Source organism: Martes martes (assembly GCF_963455335.1).
Source record: "Martes martes genome assembly, chromosome: 3".
In the NCBI taxonomy this organism is placed as follows: Eukaryota; Metazoa; Chordata; class Mammalia; order Carnivora; family Mustelidae; genus Martes; species Martes martes.
In genome coordinates, this window is record NC_137890.1 from 149757658 (window position 1) to 149781505 (window position 23848).

At 45.6% G+C, this 23848-nt stretch overlaps 1 protein-coding gene across 5 annotated transcripts in view; it reads right to left on the reverse strand.

The window, feature by feature from the left end:
* FARP2 (FERM, ARH/RhoGEF and pleckstrin domain protein 2) overlaps nucleotides 1-23848 on the reverse strand; it is a 110954-nt gene that overhangs the window by 43645 nt on the left and 43461 nt on the right. For all 5 annotated transcript variants that reach the window (XR_013966536.1, XR_013966537.1, XM_080798351.1 and 2 more), the window contains exons 3-8: nucleotides 17356-17460; nucleotides 16362-16404; nucleotides 15179-15257; nucleotides 13055-13152; nucleotides 11655-11769; nucleotides 5773-5920 (exon numbers count right to left, since the gene is read on the reverse strand). Coding sequence is in view for 3 of the 5 variants with exons in the window: in XM_080798351.1 (XP_080654477.1) it covers nucleotides 5773-5920; nucleotides 11655-11769; nucleotides 13055-13152; nucleotides 15179-15257; nucleotides 16362-16404; nucleotides 17356-17460 (588 nt within the window). In the remaining 2 variants the exon portion in view is untranslated. The remainder of the gene's footprint in view (nucleotides 1-5772; nucleotides 5921-11654; nucleotides 11770-13054; nucleotides 13153-15178; nucleotides 15258-16361; nucleotides 16405-17355; nucleotides 17461-23848) is intronic.

Here is a 23848-nt window from a genome sequence, read left to right on the forward strand (position 1 = left end):
GGATGGAGCCCCGCATCGGGCTTGCTGCTCGACGGGGAGCCTGCTTCCCCCTCTCTCTGCCTACCTCTCTGCCTACTCGTGATCTCTATCTCTCTGTCAAATAAATAAATAAAATCTTTAAAAAAAAAAAGGGGGTGTCCTAAAAGTCCCGATAGGAATGTTCAGGTCTCCATGAGAACAGAAGCATCCCATATTCTTAAATACTGCCCAAACACTAATTACTCTAATTTCTGCTCAAATTTTCAACTATGTTCTCAAAAAATGCAAGCAAACAAAATAAAAATAACCCAAATACAGAACATCAACAAAAGAAAACAGAAGCCTCCCTCCTGCGCCCTTACTCCTCACCACCCCCCACTGTTTTTAACCCATGAGAACAGAAGGTCTCCATGAGAACAGAAGCATCCCATATTCTTAAATACTGCCCAAACACTAATTACTCTAATTTCTGCTCAAATTTTCAACTATGTTCTCAAAAAATGCAAGCAAACAAAATAAAAATAACCCAAATACAGAACATCAACAAAAGAAAACAGAAGCCTCCCTCCTGTGCCCTTACTCCTCACCACCCCCCACTGTTTTTAACCCCAGATATGGTTTATGTGCCTGGGCAGGGGCTGTAGGCAAGGCAGAGACGGTGTGCCCCCGAAGACAGACACAGACCAGGTGAGAGAGGTCTCACACATGGGTGCTGCCTGCCTGCTCACCTTTCCACTTTCTCTTTTGGTAAAAAAAAAAAAAAAAAAAAAAAGTGATATTCCAGAGTTTTAACCACTATCACAAGTCTAAAGAAGAAACAAAACCCGATCACAACTAGAGTGTTCAACTTTAAAAGTTTCAACTTTTATTTATTTTTATTTTTATTTTTATTTTTTTTTAAAAGATTTTATTTATTTATTTGACAGAGAGAGATTACAAGTAGGCAGAGAGGCAGGCAGAGAGGGAGGGGGAAGCAGGCTCCCCGCTGAGCAGAGAGCCTGATGCGGGGCTCGATCCCAGGACCCTGGGATCGTGACCCGAGCTGAAGGCAGAGGCTTTAACCCACTGAGCCACCCAGGCACCCCAAAAGTTTCAACTTTTAAAACTGAGCAGCTGGCTATAAACACTCAGAGCTACTGCTTTCATTTTAATTTTTATCCAATAATCCACGGCACAATTATAAATGTCTAGGAAGGCTTTAGACAAGACCCAGCCATTCAGGGCCCTCCTGCTGGAGACCTCGCCTCCTGAGCCCTCCACACCCACTCTGCGGAGGCCAAATTTTAGATTTGGTTTTTATTTACTGATCATGAGAGTACTTCTCACAGGCCGAGCCATGGTGAATTGTAACTCTATTTTGCTCCTTTACTTTAAATTCTCCCTGAGATACTAAGTGCCTCTTCCCATTTACTCAATTTTCTAATTCAGCCCAAACTCTCCCTGCAGAATTTTTTTTTTTAGATTATTTTTTAGAGAGAGAGAGAGAGAGAGCACAAATGGGAGGGGCAGAGGGAGATGGAGAGAGAGAGCCCCAAGCAACCTCCGCACTGAGCAGAGCCTGACGTGGTGTCCGAGCTCACAACTCTTGAGATCAGGACCTGAGCTGAAACCAAGAGTCGAATGCTCAACTGACCGTGCCACCCAGGGGCCCCATCCCTGCAGAGTTTAAAACTCTTCAGTGCGGTCTGATCCAGGAAACAATTCTCTCCATGCTGCACGCATGCTAATGGGTGCTCCCTGGGCAGCCTCTAACGTGCAGCCCATACACCGCCATTCCTAGTCTGTTCTCTCCTCTGTCATGTGCTTTAAAAAGTGCTCAGCAGTCAAACCTCAGAAAAACTGTGTATCTGGAAAATGTTTTTATTTCCTCTGCACAGAAGTCACATTGGATGGGGCAGAGGATCCTGGGTGGGAAATGATTTTCTTTTACGTTCCACACCACTGCCTGCCCTATTGTCTTGTAGCCTCCAGTGCTGCCCCCAACAAGCCAGACACGGTTCCTTCCTTCTCCTTCTGGGAGCTCTCCGGTCTCCCCTGCATTCTGACACGTCATGCTGGTGTGCCCTGTGGGTGATCTTCACTCGTTGGCCATAGCAGGAACGTGTAGGCACTTCCAATATGGACACTGGTGCCTTATGCTCTGGACACGTTTCTCACGTGATTTCTGTAACAGTTTCCTCTGCTGCTCTGGGCTGTGGCCTCTAGGTCTCCTGGGTGCTGGAATGCTTGGCCTTTTGTGCTATTCTCTGAATTGTCACTTGCCTCTGTATCATGAATGCTCTAACTGCTCTGTGGAGATTTCCTCAACTTTGTGTTCCAGAAAGCCTCACACTCTGCAGCATGGTCCTTTCTGCTACCACATTTCTAGATCTGCATGCACTCCTGCTCTCCGTGTGTCCCTGTGACTACAGACAGCTCGTGTTTCAGAGGCAATTTTCTCTTCTGTGAGGCTTCCCAGGAAACATAAGGCAGTAATACATCAGCAAGGTTCAAAACCTCAGCAGGACAAGTCTGCAGGGAGAAGCCCCTTATCACCCGCTCCCAAAGCCTGCAGCTGCCTTCCCTTCCCAGCGGCTTTTAATGCCACCTGTTTACTTTGTATGGTATAGAGAGTGTGTCATTCTCCCACTCCTCCCCACAAGCAGTAGCAAACCATACACACTTTCATCTTTGCTCCACACAGCACTGCATCTCAATGTCCCATGTATCACGACACAGAAAGCCTCCACGTTCTTTGTGCAGTTGCCCGATAGTCCATAATATGGATGAACCAGCCTCCTGATGATCAGTTATCAATATTTTACTAATACAAATAAGGCTAAAATATAAAAATATAAAATTACAAGACAAAAATCTTTCATATCTGAGTCCTACTCCTCATGAGCATGACACAGTGTAAAGTGACTTTTCTGCATCTTGCCCATGAGACAGATAGAAGATGGCGTGTTTGCTGAGGATTCTACAGGGGTTCTCATCCCGTTCCTGGCACAGGCTCTGTTTCTTCTCAACATTAATCTGGTATCTGTTCTTTAAGAGAGAGGATTTCCTTAAATTTCTGGTGATCCTTGGTTATCTGCCTGAGTTTAAAAGTGAGACCCCAGGACTGCAAGAGTCTGTGACCATCTGGTCACCAGTGAAATCTAGGGTCCATCTGGTGAGGGACAGAGTAACTGCATGGTCTTAAAGGTGTCTCTCCATGGACTGCTTACTGGTTTAAAGAGAAAAACTAGTAACTACAATAACCAGTAACTAATAACTAAAGTTAATAACTAGTAATCAAGACTAGTAATTAAGAACTAGAAAGCAGAGATCAAGATTCACACCACGACTGAGGCGGGACGGTGTCTCAGTTGAGACTTTCTGTCAAGAATGTGACAACCTGGGTAGTGGGAATATGTCCCCTGAACCTCATCCCAGGAAAACAAATGACAAACCAAAAATGGAGAATGTCCTATTAAAAATAAAAGGGACTATGCTCAACACTGTCAATGTCCTGAAAGATGAAGAAAAGAAACGCTCTGGCTTCAAGGACACAGCAGATGCAACAGCTAAATGCCATGTCTGGTCCCAGCCTGGGCCTGCCGGATAAGCGCCGTGAGGACATCAACTGGCTGGCTGACAAGACCGGAGAACGACCAGCATATCAGCTGCTTCAGTGACAATGGTCAGGCAGTGTTCCAGGATTGCAAACATATGCCTTCAGTGGTCAAGGGTTCAGGAGTCTGCAGCCCATTCTCAAATGCTTCTGAAGAGTTATGTGTGTGTGCATGTTCACGTGTGGCTGTGCGTGTACATGGAGTGGGGGTGAGGAAGCATGCCGGGGGAAACGCAAACCACAAAGTGAATGTGTAAAATGCTGTTGTGGGTGAAATCCAGGGTCAGGGCACATGAGGGCTGATTGTGTTGTTCTAATTGTTACAGCTTTTCTGTAAGTTTGGAAGTTATTCCCGAATGAAAGTCTTTAAAACAGAAGGCTCTGAAATGCTGGTTGGAGGCTCTTTGTTGGGGGGGAGGCGGGGGTAGGGAGCCAGGCCTGTTACCACGGGATGCCCCTGTGTCAACACCTGCAGGGCTCCCAGAAGGCCATGTGGACTTTCTGGACATCAGTTTCCTGTCTCTGAGATGTCAGCCTGTCCACCATTCCAGGGGAGCAGAGACGGGGAGGCCTGTGGCAACACGGAGCACAGGCTTTCCCTTAAACATCCACTTGGAGGCTCACCTCGTATTGTCCTCTGCCTTCTGAGCCAGACCCCGGAGAGGGATGCCCCTGCCCTCTCCCAGTACAGGGAGGGGCTGCGGCTGTACCTGCTCCTCCCACAGATTCAACCAGGCTGTTACCAGCCCCAGCCTGCCCGGGGCCCTCCAAGGTGCCCCCTAAACTCCTGCGGACACAGGAGTCTGACCTCCCACTCCCTTCCCACTACTCTGCACTGCTCCCACTCATCTGCCCACTTCCCAACTCCTAAAACATCGCTGGCATTTGATTTCCTTTTCCAGTCTTTGTTCTTACTAGTTTAAATTTAAAACAAAACAAAAAACAAAAAACCCAACTCCTTCATTGTCAATCTGGTGGGGGTTTGAGGGAATAATAATGAATACTATCTAATGTGTTTAATTTGAAGTCTCTAATCCCCGCTTTTAATTTCTTCCAGTTACAAATTATCCTTTTCTGGAAAAATCACCTGAACTCGATTGGGATGGATGTGTAACTTTCATGTCTGCATGATACAGAAACTGTCATGTGAGCCAGCAGCTGTGGGAGGCCCTGGGTCCATCACCTCACACAGTGAGCCTGGCACCGTCTCCACCAATCACTCAGTATACGATAGAACACAATTAACATTCTGTTGACAAAATAAGATTTCTTTTTCCCCTAATAGGAAATTGAAAACTTGATGGGTAGGTTAAAAATGAAAGGAAAAGAAAAGGAGAACAAGTGTGGCTTGACTATGGGGGCCTGGATCAGCTGAGCCATCCTACATGACCACAGGTTAAGAAGAGCCCACAGAGGAAGGAGCGGCTAACGCAGCCCCTGGATGCCCAGGACGTACCCCCCATGGCGGTCAGTGCTGAGAAGGCCTTGGCAGGATGTCCACGTGCAACTGGAGGCCCACAGCTTTGCAAAGGCTGGACCAGAGGGCTCCCTAGAGGGCAGATCGCAGCAGCAAGTGGGCCACGGGGCCTGGGGCAGAGGACGTGGGCAGCCCTTCCAACATCTCCAGGCCATGGAGGGCCTGTGTTCTAGCAGCTGCTTGCAGACGCTTCCCCACCACAAACCCTAGCATACACGTGCTTCACTGCGGGCAGAGCTCAGTGACCCTTTATGGAACTGTCTGCCTCTGTATACATAGCCAACACAAAGGTTCCCGACGATTGTACTGATGGTTATCACGCACCATAGCCTCTGACAGTTTCCGCTCTGTTCTAGCTTTATGTCCTGAAATGACTTCCGCAGATACCTCCCAGTGCAGCACGTCCAGACCTGTGCAGGTCCACACCTGAGGCCTGGAGATGGCTCTGCACAGAGGAGCCAGTGTTTCCATAGAAGATTCTGTGGGGATGACCTTCAGGTCAATATCAGAGGTAGCATGTGATGGGGTGCCCCAGGGGCTAGAGGGCTCTGTGACAGTGAGGAGAGAGAGACAAGGAAACAGCTGCTCCACGGGGTGAGAGGTAAGATCAGAAGATATGCAAGGCTCCTCCTCCACATCCAAGATCGTACACATCAGAACAAAATTTTACCAGCACGTGTTCAAGCCCCATTGAGTCAGAGTGCACACCTGCCCTCCCTACCTGGAACACGAGGACACCCATGTGGGAAACAGCCAGGTTAATTCTGGCCCCCTCCCTGTCAGAAGCCGTGTGAAATCTGATGCCATACATTTCCAACTTCCGGGCAATTTCGAGCACCTGGAAATCCGACTCAGCAGGCGTCTGGCCCCTAAAGTAATAAAGGATGGCACGGTCACAGCACTGAAGCAACTTCATTTCTCAAAAAGCCAAAACATACAACAGAATTGATTAGGAAGACAAAACACAATAAAACAAACCAAGGCTGGAGGCTTTGTTTCAGAGCAGACTGGTCCCTTTAAGTTTATTGACCCACGGAAATGCAGCATACCACACACAGACCAAAGAAATCGTCTGTTTCCTTTTAGCCTGTACTCCATTTCCTGACAGGCAGCACGGTTTTTATATCCACTAGATGCTCAGCATTATACTTTGCCCTAAATACTGACACAGTCCCATGCAAACATTATACGCAGAGACAACTACTAAATGCAGGAAACACCAAAGATAACATCAGTATCTCACTCAACCCATTTCAATACTTTTCCTAAATATTTTCATAATGTAAATTCTAACCATTAGAATATACTTTTATAAGGATAAAATTATGACATTGAATAGAAATCCGTTTCTCTAGTTCCCAGTCCAGTCATGCTTCCAGGGAAGAGCCCATGACCCGTGTCACGTGGACCAGGCTCCAGGAGGGGGCTGTTCAGACAAAGCACAGCTGAGCCAAGGGGAGAAGGTCCTACTCAGAGGACCCCCACTCAAGGCCTATGCCCTACATGTGGGGCTCTCCATCAACAACCCTTCCTCTTACTTCCAAATGTCTGAGCTTTGGAATTTTTTTTTTTAAGATTTTTTTATTTGAGAGAGAAAAAGAGCACAGCAGGGAATGGGGGAATGGCAGTGTTTGATCTCAAGACCCTGAGATCATGATCTGAGCCACTACCAAGAGTCCAAAGCTTAACCGAATGCACCACCCAGAGGCCCCTGAGTTTTTGGATCTTTAAGGAACAACACAACTGTCTGGGTTACGCTATTCCCACAGTTTCTATTCTTAGGCTATAATTTCCATTCTTTGAGTTTGTTACGGACACCCTATTAGCTTACGTTTAATAAATCATCACTAAGAAACACTGAGTGTGTGACAACTGTTTTCTAAGGTGTCCTAATGGGGAAGATCTGCTTATTACTTTCTAATTTTTAAAAAATTTTAGTAGGCTCCACGCCCTATGTGGGGCTTAAATTTACGACCCTGAGATTAAGAGCTGTATGCTCTACTGACTGAGCCAGCCAGGCACCCCAAGATTTGCTCATCCCTAATGCTTCTAGTGACCACTGCCCCAGCTTTGGAGCGGGGTGCCAGGCAGAGGCTGGGGGAGTTCTGAGGTGAAGCTAGAATCAGGGAGGCTAAGGGAGAGTCTGGTGAGGACTCATAAGGAAAAGAGAGCAGAGAAAGCCTTTCTTCTCAGAGAAGCTCTAAGCCTTTGAATTGGGTAGATATGAGGACGGGAAAGGCTATTCTGGCGAGGTCTCAGAAGGAAGTGAGGAGTACACAGTATTGGAAACAGAAGAGAAGGTGATCCTTTTTATCAAGTGGCACAAAATTTGGCTGAATTATATTTATATCCTACTGTTCTGTGGAGGGCAGAACTGGCCAGCAATGGAACTGGATGTTTAGCTGAAGAGATCTCTAGGCCAAGTCGGGAAGGTGCGACTGGGCTGCTCTGACTGCTGCCAGGAAAGCACAAGAGAGAAGTGCCTGAGAGATGGAAGTGGGGAACAGAGAGGAACTTTAAGACCAGAAAAATATTCACCTATGCATACTGCAGAAAATGAGGACACTAAGGGTATACCTAAATGGCTGAGGAGATCAGTATGGAGAGAAGTCAGGACAGTGGGAGAAGGACCCCAAAGGCAATTCAGGTCAGGGCTGCCCCTCCCAACACAGGCCAGTGGGGAAGAGGGCGGGGGTTGAGGGCCCCACAGCCTCCACCAAGTCTCCAAGGCCAGGGCTGCCTGGAGGGCAGAGCACTGAGCCAAAGAGGATTATTCCTGAGCCTTAAGGTCTAACGTCATTTGCCCTGCTAGCTGTTGGGCTTGCCTGAGACCTGTTACCCCTCCCTTTGTTCCAATTTCTCCCTTTGGAGGGGAGTGCCAATCCCATGCTGTCCCCAGCATAGTATTCTGTTTTCACAGGTCCACAGCTGGAGGAGACTTGGCCTCAGGCAGAACCCTAGCCGGGGTCCCAGCCAGTCCTCATCAAGATGAGATTCAGGAAAGGCTGCGGGCCTGGGAGGGTTTTTGAGTTGGTGCAGGAGCAGTGGGGACGTTCAGGCTATTAGGATGGAATGACTATATTGTGCATCTGAGGGGGACATGAATTGTGGGGGGATGGAATGTTACAGGGTCAATCAATGTCTGTGTCCTCCAAATCCTAGGCTGCAGCCGAACCCCCAATATGGGAGTATTTGGAGAGAGGTCTTTGGGAGGGGCCCATGTAGAGGACTCCTGAATATTAGTGCCCTCAAAACAGAGGCGTCAGGGAGTGCCCAGCCCCTTCTACCTTATGAGGACAGAGCTAGAGATGCCATTTATGAAACAGGAAGCAGGTCCTCAGCACCACTGAATCCACCAGGGCCTCCATATTGGACTTCCGGCCTCCATAACTGTGAGAAATCAAGGTCTGTGGGCTACAAGCCGCCCAGCCTGGGGTGCTCAGTTACAGGAGCCCCGAAGGACTAAGACACCAGCTTCTAAACCTTTTTCTTCGCTCTCAAAGATCCAAAAGACTGTGATTTAAAAAAAAAAATTCCTTCAATATCTTATTCAGTGATTACTGAAGTGTGTTTCCGGTGGGCCAAGGAAGATGTTATATACTAGGTAAGAAATTTATCTTGGTCAGGGAATGCATGGGTAACTCAGGCAGTCAAGCGTCTGCCTTCGGCTCAGGTCATGACCCTGGGGCCTGGGATTGAGCCCCGCATTGCTCCTTGCTCAGTGGAGAGTCTGCTTCTCCCTCTGCCACTTCCCCCCACCTTGTGCTCATTCTCTAACAAATAAATAGATAAAATCTTAAATATTTTTTTTTATCTTGGTTAAAATGAAGGTACCACATTATATTTAAAAACCCACCACAAAAAATGATTTAAGGAAAAGAAGTACAAGTATCTGATAACTGGAAGATTAAGTCAACACATCAGAACCATGAGAGGGCCCCTGCTTGGCTCCGTCAATGTGAGCATTTTTTATCTTGGTTAAAATGAAGGTACCACATTATATTTAAAAACCCACCACAAAAAATGATTTAAGGAAAAGAAGTACAAGTATCTGATAACTGGAAGATTAAGTCAACACATCAGAACCATGAGAGGGCCCCTGCTTGGCTCCGTCAATGTGAGCATGTGACTCGATCTGGGGGCTCGCAGAGATCACTTAAAAATTAAAATCTTGGGGTGCCTGGGTGGCTCAGTTGGTTAAGCGTCTGCCTTCAGCTCAGGTCATGATCCCAGGGTCCCAGGATCAAGCCCTGCATCGGGCTCCCTGGCCAGTGGGGAGCCTGCTTCTCCCTCTGCCTACTGCTCTTCCTACTTGTGCCTCTCTCTCTCAAGCTCTCTGACAAGTAAGTAAGTAGGTAAGTAAGTAAATAAACAAATCTAAAAAAAAAAGAAATTGTTCATCCCTTAAAAAAAAATCTTTAGCGGGGGAGTAAAAAGAATCATCAGAGCCCAGAGGGTGACAGCAGAGCTCCCGTGCTCTTTCCTCCCATGGAAAGAGTCCAGGTTTAGTCCTCTATGAAACACATCACCCGATTTCTTAACTGGCTTTCACAAGTATATATATAAATATATACATTTATCTATCAATCAGAGTGGGAGAGCGAGCACACAAGCAGGGAGGGTAGCAGGCAGAGGGAGAAGCTCAGCAAGGAGCCTGATGTGGGGCTTGATCCCAGGACCTTAGGATCATGACCTGAGCTGAAGGCAGACGCTTCACTAGCTGAGCCCCCCAGGTTCCCCTTTCACAAGTTTTTAAGGCAGTCACTTTAAGACACACACCTGACATGCCAATACACATGCACATATACACACACAGTGTGGGCACATGAGCACATGTGTGCAAACACACAGACACACAAGCACAGGGGCACGCACACATGTGCACAAGTGCCCTCCTTGGGGCGTCTTTGCTTGTGGCCAGGTGGCTCTCAAGAGTGACTGTTCACAGACCTTCACCATCCCCTCACCTCACTTTCAGTGTGAGCCTGGCCTTCACTCTGAACCTCACTTCACAGGCACACTTGGATCCACACTCGCTGGGCCTGGTGCTGAGCCCCTGCCTGAGGGGCTGTGCCCTTTCCTGACACGCTGCCCCCTTGGTGTCCGAGGCTCTCTCCCTGCCTCGCTCGCTGTCCGTTCTCAGGGCCTCTGGTGGTGTCCCTTCCTCACTCACCCTCCCATGGCCAGGTTTTAGGGTCTGTCCTAGGTTCTGCTCACTTCTCCGTCTGCCTCTCCCCTCCCCTTCCTAGGTGACCTGCACAGACTGTCTGCTCACATGCTGACAACACTCTGCCTACATCCCGGACCCATCTCCCTGTTGGCGCCAGTGCACTGCCCTACCCCCACTCTAGGAATAAATCCCGAATGGGTCATCGTCTCCTCTGGGATGGGCATGGGACTCAAACTGGCACTGGGAGATGGCCCCTTGCTCCTCTACCCGGGTGTGCTGAACTCTGACACTAAGAGATGCCCCAAACTGTGACATCCAAGATCGGGCCGGTGCCTACACTCAGTCTTGCCACAAGAGGAGGGTCACACATAGCCTCCTGTCAGCAGCAGGCACTGTTACTCGCCCCACTGCTTAAACCAGAACTTCAGGTAGAAGGTGGCAGGCTGGGTCCATGAGCCGCCTCCTGCCCTTCCAAGCTGCTGCCTCTGCCTGAATGCCCCTCAGCAACCCAATGTGGCTAATTCCTCAAAGATGCCTGCCTGCCCCAGCAGCCCAGCCACTCACCCTTCTCTTCACCGTGGAGGCGGCTCTGTCTGTTCTGTAGCTCACACACCCTAACATACATACACCCGCGCAGCCCAAGGCTGTCCCAATAGTGGGCACACAAAAGGCACTCACTCCCTAAGAACTGTGAGTGGCAAAATGCACAAGAAGCATGCAGTCTTGTGGGGGTAATACAAAGTCCTCCAGGGTGAGGATCTTGGTCTGCTGTTCAAGCTACCCTCTCCCCCGGTGTGGACAGTAGGGACTGACAGACAGCTGGCACCCAAACCTTTGATGAAAAGCTGAGAGGGATCCCCATGGAGCTTTCCCCACAAGGCTTATCTGACCAAAATAAACCCGCACATCAACAGGCCTCTTCTCAAGGGCAAGACCAAGCCATCGGCCCCTCTCCTGTCCACTTTCCCTTTTGGTGGGTTCAAGATGACAACCACCTCCCCCAGGCCCTTGGCCCTGGCCCTCCCTCCTCATGGCCCCTACCTGCATCTCTTTACTCTCAAAAAGCACACCAGCGTCGTCCTGGAGAAACCTAAACCAAGTCACTCACAGGGCGGCTCTGTGATGCCGGCATCTGCCAGCCCTACCCCACCTCGTAGGAGGGCCCACAGACGCTTGACAGGCTTACCACACACGTCTCGCACAACACTCCGTAAGAATGCTCACATGCAGTTGCCCCTGATGCCCTGCCCTCTGGTCACTCTTGTCAGGGTGTGGACTCCATTCTAGCCTCCCCCTAGCAGTGGCCCCCAGACAGCAGAAGTGACTCTGGTCAGGCTTGCAGAAGCCTCAGTGGTGGCTTCTGTTATGTAAATACACTAGCTGGTCATAGAATGTGGTGACAGGGGGCCAGCAGTAGGCTCTGATGGACTCACGTGTGCTTCTGGTGGAATTCCAGAATCTTCTCAAGAGAATGCTCCTGACTGGGCAGGTACTCATTGGCTTTGAGGTGCTCTCGGTCCAGGGTTTCATCATAATCTCCTATTTCCGCTGAAATGAGACAGTAACAGCGATTCTTACTTTCAAATAAAGAAAAATACAAGCATTTGTACATGCAAATGCATGAATTAAAAGTAGAAAAAAATTATCCTAAATCTGTAGTAAAAGAATATATCCCTCAAATAAACAGGATCTTGTATTTTACTTTTCCACATATCTTAAGCTATTAAAGGCAAATAGGAAGGCAGGTAAAGAAGTTTCTTCCTGAATTTTGAAGAATAAAAATGCTGGTGAGTGACCCCAAGGAGGCCAGTGCTCAGCCACCAGTCTATCCTGGGCAGTTTGTTGTGTCTTAAGCCACGCTTTATCCGCCTGCAGTCTCAAGACTGTTGTGACCAGGAATATGTATCTTATTTTTCTCATTTAATTTGTTTCAGGACAATGTGTTTTAATTAAATCATTTTTTCCCTCAGAGCCTCTCAAATTCTTGAGGAACAATGTCTCTTTCTAATTTCATGAATCTTGAGGCTACTCATGTTTCAAGAATCATAGTTAAGCCCAATTACCTTAAACAAGCTGCTTTTTTTGTTTTGTTTTGTTTTGAGACAGCCTCAAATTCACAGCAAGGTGCATGCACGGTGCACGCACAGTGCCCAGCAGGTCAGGGACCAGGATACTCGCGCCCAGTGGCACAGCGCCCACCTCACAACGGGATGGGAAGTCCTGGGCTCAAACTTTCAGACACGTTATTCTGCACCAGGGGGAACTCCAGCCTAGCAGCGGCGTGCTTCCCTCCTCCTCCTCTGTCAGCTGAGGGCTCCATAAAGCTCCAGCAAGGCACAGGCTGCTTTCAGAACCTCTTCCTATGCCACAATTTTCCTTGTTCTTCTGAGCCATCCCTTGCTCTGTGTGACATACTGAGAAACGTGTTCTTTCTTCTCAGGGTTTGATACCTAACTCGTCACCAGAGGGGCTGTGATGTTCATGCCAGATAGGTCTCTTTCCAGGGATGCTGAGGGGCAGGGCTGCCATTTGGCTCCCAGACTGAACACTGATGGGAAAATGCAAGAAGGCACAGAGGAGAGACCTTTCCAAAGACCCTGTGTGGCTGCAGATCTTGGCCTTGAGCCTTTCTTTCTGGGTGGGGACTGCCTCAAGAACCTCCACTTCATAAATGTTAATCTCCAGCTTATCAGAGAAAATGGGCAAATTAAAGGCCCGGTCTTCCTCACACTCATGAACCTTAACATGCTTCAGGTGCCAGTGGTCAAGAGCACTGTGCATTTCAGACCTTGGACGTGGCTGGTGCCTTCGCCTGGGGCAGGGAGATACTCACCCTGCAGAAGGTGGGATGCCAGGAGGGCGGCCGTGGTGTCTGTGCAGGGCAGACGCTCCTCCAGGAGGTCTCTCTTAAGTTGCAAGGCAAACAGGTATCTAGGAGTTCAAAACAGCACAGATGTCAACTCCAAAGGCTCTGGCGTGTACCCCCATGTCTGCATCACAGGAGAGCACAGAGCCCCAGGAAACAGCAGCGACCAGGAACATCAGAGCAGACCGTGAGCGAAGGCAAAGTGACAGGAGGCCCTTCACAGGCGGCAGCTCAGTGGATGGGGTCACGCACAGCAGACTGCACACATAGGACGCTCGCCTTCCAAACACACCACACCTTTAAGGGGAAGCTCACAAGTTCTCATTACTTCAGTCACACACACAAAACTGTGCTCAACAATTCTGCTGTGAAAGAGGAGAAATACCCAATTAAGATATGGCTTTAAATGCGGCTCTAAGAGCTGTAGACAGATTGAAGATATTTGGTCTTGCCTAGAATCAGAGAAACAGGCACTCCTGAATGGTAAGAATGTAACTAGAGAAGACAATTTGAATGTATTCATATATTCATTTATTCCATCAACAAATAATTGCTGAGCAAGTATTACAGTCCAGATACTATTCCTGGAGGTGGAAGTACAATGCAAGACAATCTGTCTCCTTATTGGAATTTATACTCGAGAGTGAGTTTACAATTTAAATGTGCCCACCCTTGAACTTAGCAGTTTCACCTTTATGAAACTTTCCTGGAGATATATTTTCCAGAGTTTACAAAGATATGTGGGCAAGGCTAAACTGTTTACTTGCAGCGATACAGCAAAGAAACACTGGAAATCATCTAATTGCATGGACAGGAAAAGAGTTCAATAACACAGACTGTAGCCACTCGCACTGCTGTGGAAAGACATCCATGGCACACTACAACATGTGAGTAGAAAACAAAACAAGAAACAACCAACCTAAAGTACTCTGTGTGCAGTGATACCGCTTTGTAAAGTATTGTTTTTAAAGACCCAGGTCCACTTGTATATCCTATGAACCCATCTGGAAGGCACACCTCAAGCGGTACTACTACTGGGCACAGTGCCGTGGGCAGAGAGCGAGGACTACATTCACTTTCTACATAGCTTTACTGTGAAGTTTCTCTTTTATCATGAACAATAAGTTGTTCTTATAAATAGAAAAAAAAGGAACTTCTGAATAAACATACCTTGGCCCCAGGACCCAGAATTAGGTAACACTTCCTATTCCTTGTTACTTTCTAGGTATATATATATATATATATATTTAAAAGTTATTCCCTCAAAGAGGACGTTTGGTAAATGTCAGGTACGTAATACACTATGAAGATGAGCTCTGTGTTCACTCTTAAAAACACTTTTTGCTGTTCTTGGGGTTCAGTCTTGTTACCCATCAAATGAGGGGCTGGACTAATGGGATCCCAACATTTCCCTGAGGCTGACACTCTGTGGTTTTGTGATGTTACAAGGCTCTATAAAACTGTTCTAAGGAGAGGTTCATAAGATGCCCATGGTTCAGGTAGAAATCTGTATTTAGTCAGAAGGGCTGTTACTACTACAATGATATCATAGCTCTCTTTTTTCTTACATCTGATCTTGGGTTTTGAGTTGGTACATAAAACACAAGGAAAAAAGCTTCCATAATCTGTTGCCAAGATGAAACAACTGTAAACATTTTCTTTCAGTTACTTCTGCCATAAAAGAAATCACCTCAACTATTTCTGCTCCATATATTCATAAAGACTTCTCCCAGCCGAGTATACTTTGTACATTTATGATGGGTGAGACTCCTGAGAACCCACACACGGGCACAAACCTGTGCTCAGCTGGAGACTATCACTTTCACAGTACACTAACATGTAACCCCCATCTTCATCCCCAAATTTCATCATAAACCCTTTTCTAAGCTCTGCTGGCCTTTGTGTTTGTGCAAGGGTTAACTTGCATTCTTTTAATGCTACATGTGGGTCACAGCTTCTATGTGTGTTGTAGCTTCATTCATTATGGGAACACAGATATCCTGAGCCCCTGATGAGCCAGGTACCACAGGAGACACAGGTGAATTCTAGACCCTGCCGGAGACAGCTGTGTTTCAGAAGGGGCTACTGCACCTTGTATATTCTTCCTGCAACTGACCCGGATCAGGTGGGAAAAATTTCACTGCTAGACGAAGCAACGCATTCTTTGGCCCTGTGAAAAGAAACACTTACTTAAAAAAAATTTTTTTTTAAGACTTTATGTATTTGTCAAAGAGAGAGAGAGAGAGAGAGCGCGCACAAGAGAGCATGAGAGCGCATAAGCAGGGGGAGGGGTAGGCAGAAGGAAAGGGAGAAGCAGACTCCCTGCTGAGCAAGAAGCCTTATGCTCCATCCCAGAGTCCTGGGATCACAACCTGAGCCAAAGGCAGACCTTCACTAAGTGAGCCACCCAGGCGTCCCTGTAAGGAAATATATTAAACTTCACAAGTAAAGTCAATCCCACTATTTTTTGAAATCTTTATATACTTAGTGAAAGAAAAATGTCATCACTCATTACACTGAACCAGAACAACCTGATTGCAGGAAAGAAAAAGCAGAAGGTGTTAGCTTATCTGAGCATCTTAGCTTTACTGAAATGTTATAATAACATAGCTATGTAATTTTCACCAAGCAGAAAAGAGAAGGTGTCATGCTACAGGGCTACGATGACCTAAATGGCCTTAGGTCACCAGGGACTAATGAAGCTACTGGCACTCATCCTTCTCTCTCACATGGGACCAGACTGCAGGTGAATCTGGACCCCGGGAGAGCACCCTGTAACTAAGAAGCATTACTATGCATCCCAAATTTAGTGGAGACTAACTAAAATAATGTTTATAATTACAAAACAGTATAAACTATTTTATTAAAAATGTAATTAAATTGTGTGTCAACTGTACTCAAAAAATAAAACCACAAAAAATAAACTTTTAAAAACTGTTAAAAAAATTAAGAAGCTAATTAAAGAAAAACCTTAATGCCTTTTATAACTTGGGGGGAGAAACTGCATACTTATTTTTGCATACTGGCCAAAAATTAAAGTGACCCATCCAAGAGCATACCCTGACACCGCTGCATTTGAGAACCACTGACTGTCCCCAGCTGCCCCAGGCTGAGACTAAGCAGCACAATGACCTCCAAGTTCACGTGGTGCTGGCGATCAGCCCACTGCTCCCCAGGATGCTGACAGTGAATATCTGAATATACAATGTGAACAGTCAAGAAAAAAAGCATCTTAAATGAACAGAATTTTAAAGAGTTTTTAAAAATGACTTACTTCGTACTTGCCTAATGATGGACTTCATAGGTTCCAGCCAAATCTAAAAAGGATTTAAGAAAAGAGATCAAATCCATTCAACAATTTCTCTATTTAATAACAATGTTCCAAAATACAGAACTGTTTCTAACTAGGAGACATATTTAAGGCTCTGCTCGTACACCAGTCAAATCCTGACAGGACACCCAGGAGGGGCACAGGAGCGCCTGCTTCGAAAAGTGTGGGAGGAGGACGAGATGCCACATAGGCCGGAACCCCTGCACTCCGTCACGTGCACACTGTTGTAGCTACGCACAGCATGGGTACCAACCATTATTTTGGGGGGATATCTGTTAAGGCCAAACAAATCTTTGGTACAAAGTGCACCTGTAAACAACTAATGGACAAGAGTGCCACTGCATGAAGGAGTGGGCAGAGCTCTATAATGCTGACATGCTTCCTGAATAGTCTGAGTTTGGTTTCTTGGTTTTTTTTTTTTTTTTTTTTTTAAGTAGACTCCACACCCAGCAAGGAACCCAGTGCGGGGCTTGAACTCACAACCATGAAATCAAGACTTGAGCTGAAATCAAGAGTCAGACACTTAATGGACTGAGCCACCCAGGGGCCTGATTATGGTTTCTTTAAAATAGTTCAACCTGTAAATATTAAAGTTCCACACTTTTCAAGGTTCATCTATCATGTCACATGAGGGATAACCAACGGATTTAATAGAAGTTTCCTCAAAATGATTATCATGCAGATGTCTAAGCGGTTGTTCTGGATTTCCTGGGCACACGTACTGGTGGGGAGAAGAAATTTAGGGAGGATGGGAACTTGGCTTAGCTAAAAGGCAATCGCAGTCTGAGTCTGCACAGTACAGCTGGTAAGAGCAACGTGACAGAGGATGGTGCCTATCACTGCAGCGGGTCCTCAAGTGCTCTCTGCAGTCACGTGTACAGTCAGCACCCCTAATTCCCCGAGAGCCCATCTGGAAGAATAAGGCAAGGACACATACCCAGTAGGACCGGGGGTGCTGAAACTCCAGCCCGAAGTAATCACACTCCGTCAGGTTCAAGCGCCTCCATACCTGAGTCAGCAACATCTGGGCATCGCGCTTAGGCTGTGAGGGGCAGGGAGGGGAACACAGGAGGGTGAGGGCCTTCCCTTGTCACAGGTGTGTGAAATGCCATGCTGTGACCTGGCCTCCCCCATGTTAAACTCTGTCCTACTGAACTCCTGGCTTCAAAGAGCCCAAGGCTCTTTGTGCTCAGAAACTGACACCAGTATAAAGCGAGACAATTCCTCCCGTCTTGTGTTCTCATTTGTGTCCTTAGCCATTTTTCTTTGTAAGATGAGGCATTTTCAGAACGCAGAACCCATTTTCAGCCTCAGAAAACATCTGAACAAACAATTTGATATTTATTAAAAAGGTGGGCCTCAAACTCCATGTTTGCACAAGATCCAAGTGAATATTATTTGGTAACAACATTAGCAAGAACATGGACTGTTCAAACATGAGATGGCAATCAGCTCTCCATTTATTTTTTAAAAATTTTTAAAATATTTTATGTATTTATTTGACACACACAGAGAGATCACAAGTAGGCAGAGAGAGGGGGGAAGCAGGCTCCAGGTGAGCAGAGAGCCTGGCGCGGAACTTGATCCCAGGACCCTGAGATCACGACCCGAGCCGAAGGCAGAGGTCCAACCCACTGAGCCACCTAGGCGCCCCAACTCTCCATTTAGAAGAAAAATGGAGTTAGATCCCTGGTCTGCACTGCTCACAAAAAAAATTCCAGTGGACTGAAGAACAGAACAAAACAGAGGAGAATATTTCTCCAGTCTTCAGGTAAGTAAAGTTTTCCTCAGTATAGCATAAAGACAGATCTGATTAAATAAAGATGAAAAACTTCTGAATAGAGAAACAGTGAGCAAAGTTACAATTTATTTTCTTTTATTTTTTAAAAAAGATTTTATTTATTTATTTGACAGACAGAGATCACAAGTAGGCAGAGAGGCAGGCAGAGAGAGAAGGGGAAGCAGGCTCTCCAATGAGCAGAGAGCCCGATGTGGGGCTCGATCCCAGGACCCTGGGTTCATGACCCGAGCTGAAGGCAGAGGCTTTAACCCACTGAGCCACCCAGGCGCCCCACAAAGTTACACTTTAGAGTCATACTGAAATTATAATTTATCTTTCGTATTGCTCTTATGAATTGGATAAAGACATATAAATGGCTTTTAGGCACAGAAAAAGGTACTCAAGCCCTCTAATAAGGAAATAAATTAAAACAGCAAGGTGTCTTTTTTCCCCTATCTCAGAGTCCTGGGAAAGCGACGTGGTGTGGCTGTGGGAAGACAGCCATGTCACATACCACCAGGAGAACCCCGATCCATCCTATCTTCTGGGAGAATTTGAAAACACCCCCACAATTAAAGTATACACACATATCTTTGCTCCAGCAATTCTACTTCTAGAACTTTCTCCTGCAGATACTCTCACACAACTGCACTCACACTGCATTTGCCATTTAGTACTGGGGCGGGGGGTGGTGGGTGGGACTAGTGCTCTCACTTTTACCTTGCTGACTAAATTCTCTATAAATTTTTCATCAATGGCATCTGTCATCCTCCCCCCTTTTTTTCTTTTTTATTTCTTTTCAGTGTTCCAGAATTCATTGTTTATGCACCAAACCCAGTGCTCCATGAAATACGCGCCCTCCTTAATACCCACCACCAGGCTCACCCAAGCCCCCACCCTCCTCCCCTCCAAAACCCTCAGTTTGTTTCTCAGAGTCCACAATCTCTCATGGTTTTTCTCCCTCTACAATTTCCCCCAACTCTCTTCTCCTCTCCATCTCCCCATGTCCTCCATGTTATTCCTTATGTGCGACAAGTAAGCAAAAGTATATGATAATTGACTCTCTCTGGTTGACTTATTTCACTCAGCATAATCTCTTCCAGTCCCATCCATGTTGATATAAAAGTTGGGTATTCATCCTTTCTGATGGAGGCATAATACTCCACAGTATATATGGAGCATATCTTCTTTATACATTCGTCCATTGAAGGGCATCTTGGTTCTTTCCACAGTTTGGTGACTGTGGCCATTGCTGCTATGAACACTGGGGTACAGATGGCCCTTCTTTTCACTGCATCTGTATCTTTGGGGCAAATACCCAATAGTGCAATTGCAGGGTCATAGGGAAGCTCTATTTTTAGTTTCTTAAGGAATCTCCACACTGTTTTCCAAAGTGGTTGTACCAACTTGCATTCCCACAACAGTGTGAGAGGGTTCCCCCTTCTCCACATCCTCTCCAACACTTGTTCTTTACTATCTTGTTAATTTTGGCCATTCTGACTGGTATAAGGTGGTATGTATCTCAATGTGGTTTTGATCTGAATTTCCCTGATGGTAATGATGATGAACATTTTTCATGTGCCTTTTTTTTTTTCAAGTGTCTGTTCATGTCTTCCGCCCATTTTTTGCTCGTGATTATCTGTTTTGTGTGTTTTGAGTTTGAGGAGTTCTTTATAGATCTTGGATATCAGCCCTTTGTACTGTCATTTGTGAATATCTTCTCCCATTCCATGGGTTGCCTCTTTGTTTTACTGACTGTTTCCTTTGCTGTGCAGAAGCTTGTGATCTTGATGATGTCCGAAAAGTTCATTTTCCCTTTTGTTTCCTTTGCCTTTGGAGACATGTCTTGAAAGAAGTTGCTGTGGCTGATGTTGAAGAGGTTACTGCCTATGTTCTCCTCTAGGATTCTGATGGTTCCTGCCTCATGTTGAGGTCTTCTATTCATTTTGAGTTTATCTTTGTGTATGGTGTAAGAGAACGGTTGAGTTTCATTCTTCTACACATAGCTTCCAATTCTCCCAGCACCATTTATTGAAGAGACTGTCTTTTTTCCACCATATTATTTTTTCCTGCTTTATTGAAGATTATTTGACCATAAAGCTGAGGGCCCATATCTGGGATCTCTACTCTGTTCCAGTGGTCTATGTGTCTGTTTTTGTGCTAGTACCATGCTGTCTTGATGATCACAGCTTTGCAGTAAAGCCTAAAATCAGACAACATGATGCCCCCAGTTTTGTTTTTCTTTTTCAATATTTACTTAGCAATTCAGGGTCTCTTCTGGTTCCATGCAAATTTTAGGATTCTTTGTTCCAGTTCTTTGAAAAATGCCGGTGAAATTTTGATTGGAATGGCATTGAAAGTATAGATTGCTCTAAGCAGTATAGACATTTTAACAATGTTTATTCTTCCAAATCCATGAGCATGGAATGGTCTTCCATCTTTTTGAGTCTTCTTCAATTTCTTTCATGAGTGTTCTGTAGTTTCTCGAGTACAGATCCTTTACCTCTTTGGTTAGGTTTATTCCCAGGTATCTTACAGTTCTTGTAATTTTCCTTTCTGTATTTTCACTGTTAGTGTATAAGAAAGCAACTGATTTCTGTACATTGATTTTGTACCTGCCACATTACTGAACTGCTGTATGAGTTCTAGTAGTTTGGGGGTGGAATCTTTTGGGTCTTCCATATAAAGTATCACGTCATCTGAGAAGAGAGTTTGACTTCTTCATTGTCAATTTGAATGCCTTTTATTTCTTTTTGTGGTCTGACTGCTGTTGCTAGGACTTCTAGTACTATGTTGAACAAAAGTGGTGGGAGTGGGCATCTTGTCATGTTAAAGACTGTAGTCAGAGATAAAGAAGGATACTACATCATTCTTTTTTTTTTTTTTTTAAGATTTTATTTATTTATTTATTTGACAGAGAGAGATCACAAGAAGGCAGAGGGGCAGGCAGAGAGAGAGAGGAGGAAGCAGACTCCCTGCCAAGCAGAGAGCCCGATGCAGGACTTGATCCCAGGACCCTGAGATCATGACCTGAGCCAAAGGCAGAGGCTTAACGCACTGAGCCACCCAGGCACCCAGGACACTACATCATTCTTAAAGGGTCTATCCACCAAGAAGATCTAACAATTGCAAATATTTATGCCCCCAATATGGGAGCAGCCAACTACATAAGATAATTGTTAATCAAGATAAAGAGTCATATTGATATGAATACATTAATAGTAGGGGATCTTAACATGCCACTCTCAGTAAAAGATCATCCAAGCAGGAAATCAATAAAGAAACAAGAGCATTGAATGACATATTGGACCAGATGGACCTCATAGATATACACAGAACATTCCACCCTGAAACAACAGAATACTCATTCTTCTCAAGTGTATGTGGAACTTTCTCCAGAATAGACCATATACTGGTTAAAAAATCAGGATGCAACTGATACCAAAACATTGAGATTATTCCCTGCATATTCTCAGATGACAATGCTTTGAAACTGGAACTCAACCACAAGAAAAAGTTCGGAAGGAATTTAAACACCTGGAAGCTAAAGACCACCTTGCTTAAGAATGTTCAGATCAACCAGGAAATCAAAGAAGAACTTAAACAATTCATGGAAACCAATGAGAATGAAGACACTTTGGTCCAAATCCTATGGGATACAGCAAGGTGGTCCTAAGGGGGAAATACATAGCCATCCAAGCTCCCTAAAAAAAAAACAGAAAAATCCAGAATATACCAGCTTTCTTTATACCTTAAAGAACTGGAGAATCAACAACAAATTATGCCGACCCCACACACAAGAAGGGAAATAATCAAGATTAGAGCAAAGATCAATGAGGCAGAAACTAGAGATACAGTAGAACACAAAAATGAAACTGAAGCTGGTTTTTTGAAAGAATCAATAAGATCGATAAACCATTGGCCAAACTAATCCAAAAGAAAAGAGACAGGACATAAATTAATAAATTCTGATCACAACTAACATCAAGGAAACAGAAACAATCATCAGAAATTATTATCAACAGTTATATGCCAGTAAGTTAAGCAACCTAGAAGAAATGGATGCATTCCTATAAACCTATAAACTTCCAAAACTGAATCAGGAAGAAAATTGACAACCTGAATAGACCGATATCTAGTAACGAGACTGAAGCAGGGATCAAAAACCTCCCAAAAGACAAGAGCCCAGGACCTGATGGATTCCCTGGGGAATTCTACCAAACTTTCAAAGAAGAAATAATACCTATTCTCCTGAAGCTGTTTCAAAAAAACAGAAACAGAAGGAAAACTTCCACACTCTTTCTATGAAGCCAGCATTACCCTGATCCCCAAACAAGGAAAGACCCCACCAAAAAGGAGAATTTCAGACCAATATCCCTGATGAATATGGATGCCAAGATTCTCAAGCAGACCCTAGCTAATAGGATCCAATAGTACATTAAAAAGATTATCCACCATGACCAGGTGGGATTTATCCATGGGATGCAAGGGTGGTTCAACATTCACAAATCAATCAATGTGACAGAACAAATCATGAGAGAGAGAGAAGAACTACATGGTCCTCTCAACTGATGCAGAAAAAGCATTTGACAAGATATAGCATCCATTCCTGATTAAAACAATTCAAAGTATAGGGATAGAGGGAACATTCCCCAACTTCATAAAATCTATCTATGGAAAACTCACAGCAAACATCATTCTCAATGGGGAAAAGCTGACAGCCTTCCCTTTGAGATCACCTGTCATTTTATTTTATTTTATTTTTTTTTTTTAAAGATTTTATTTATTTATTTGACAGACATATCACAAGTAGGCAGAGAGGCAGGCAGAGAGAGAAGGGAGGAAGCAGGCTCCCTGCTGAGCAGAAAGCCCGATGCGGGGCTTGATCCCAGGACACTGGGATCATGACCTGAGCCGAAGGCAGCGGCTTTAACCCACTGAGCCACCCAGGCGCCCCTCACCTGTCATTTTAAAAAAGATTTTATTTATTTTTTTGACAGCGAGAGAGACACAGGTAGCGACAGAGATAGCAAGAGAGAGAGAGAACATGAGCCGGGAGCCCGACACTGGTCTTGATCCCAGGACCCCGGGATCATGACCTGAGCTGAAGGCAGATGCTTACCGGACTGAGCCACCCAGGTGCCCCAAGCATCTGTCATTTTTGCAATGACAAAATAACATATGTAAGTGGGAAGAAAGGCAAATCTGCATCATCCCAAAGGACATCATGTTCCTGCAAGTTTAACCAGTGGACTCTCTCACTATGCACCCAAGAAGTGTTTATGCCCCTAAAACGAGAGTTCTTATGTGAAAATACAAAAATCTGCACTGCACTGTGACAAAGAAGCATGCAGTGAATCACAACACAACACACACCTCATGGGAATGGAAAGGTGGGCTGCAAAGGGGTCCTCCACTGACAATGCACCTCAGAGAGCACAGAAGAGCAAGTTCTTTGGATGTAAGGGCCATAATGCCACTTCTTACATGGAGCAAGGCAGGGCTCACTCTGGGGCGACAGGTGCCACAGAGGCACGCCAGTGTCCGCATGCCCCCTGTGCTCCCGTAGAGAATGTGTCCACACTAGGGCCTCTTGGACGGACATGCAGTCAGATCCCTTGGTGGTGAGCTGGTCATCACTCCGTGGAAA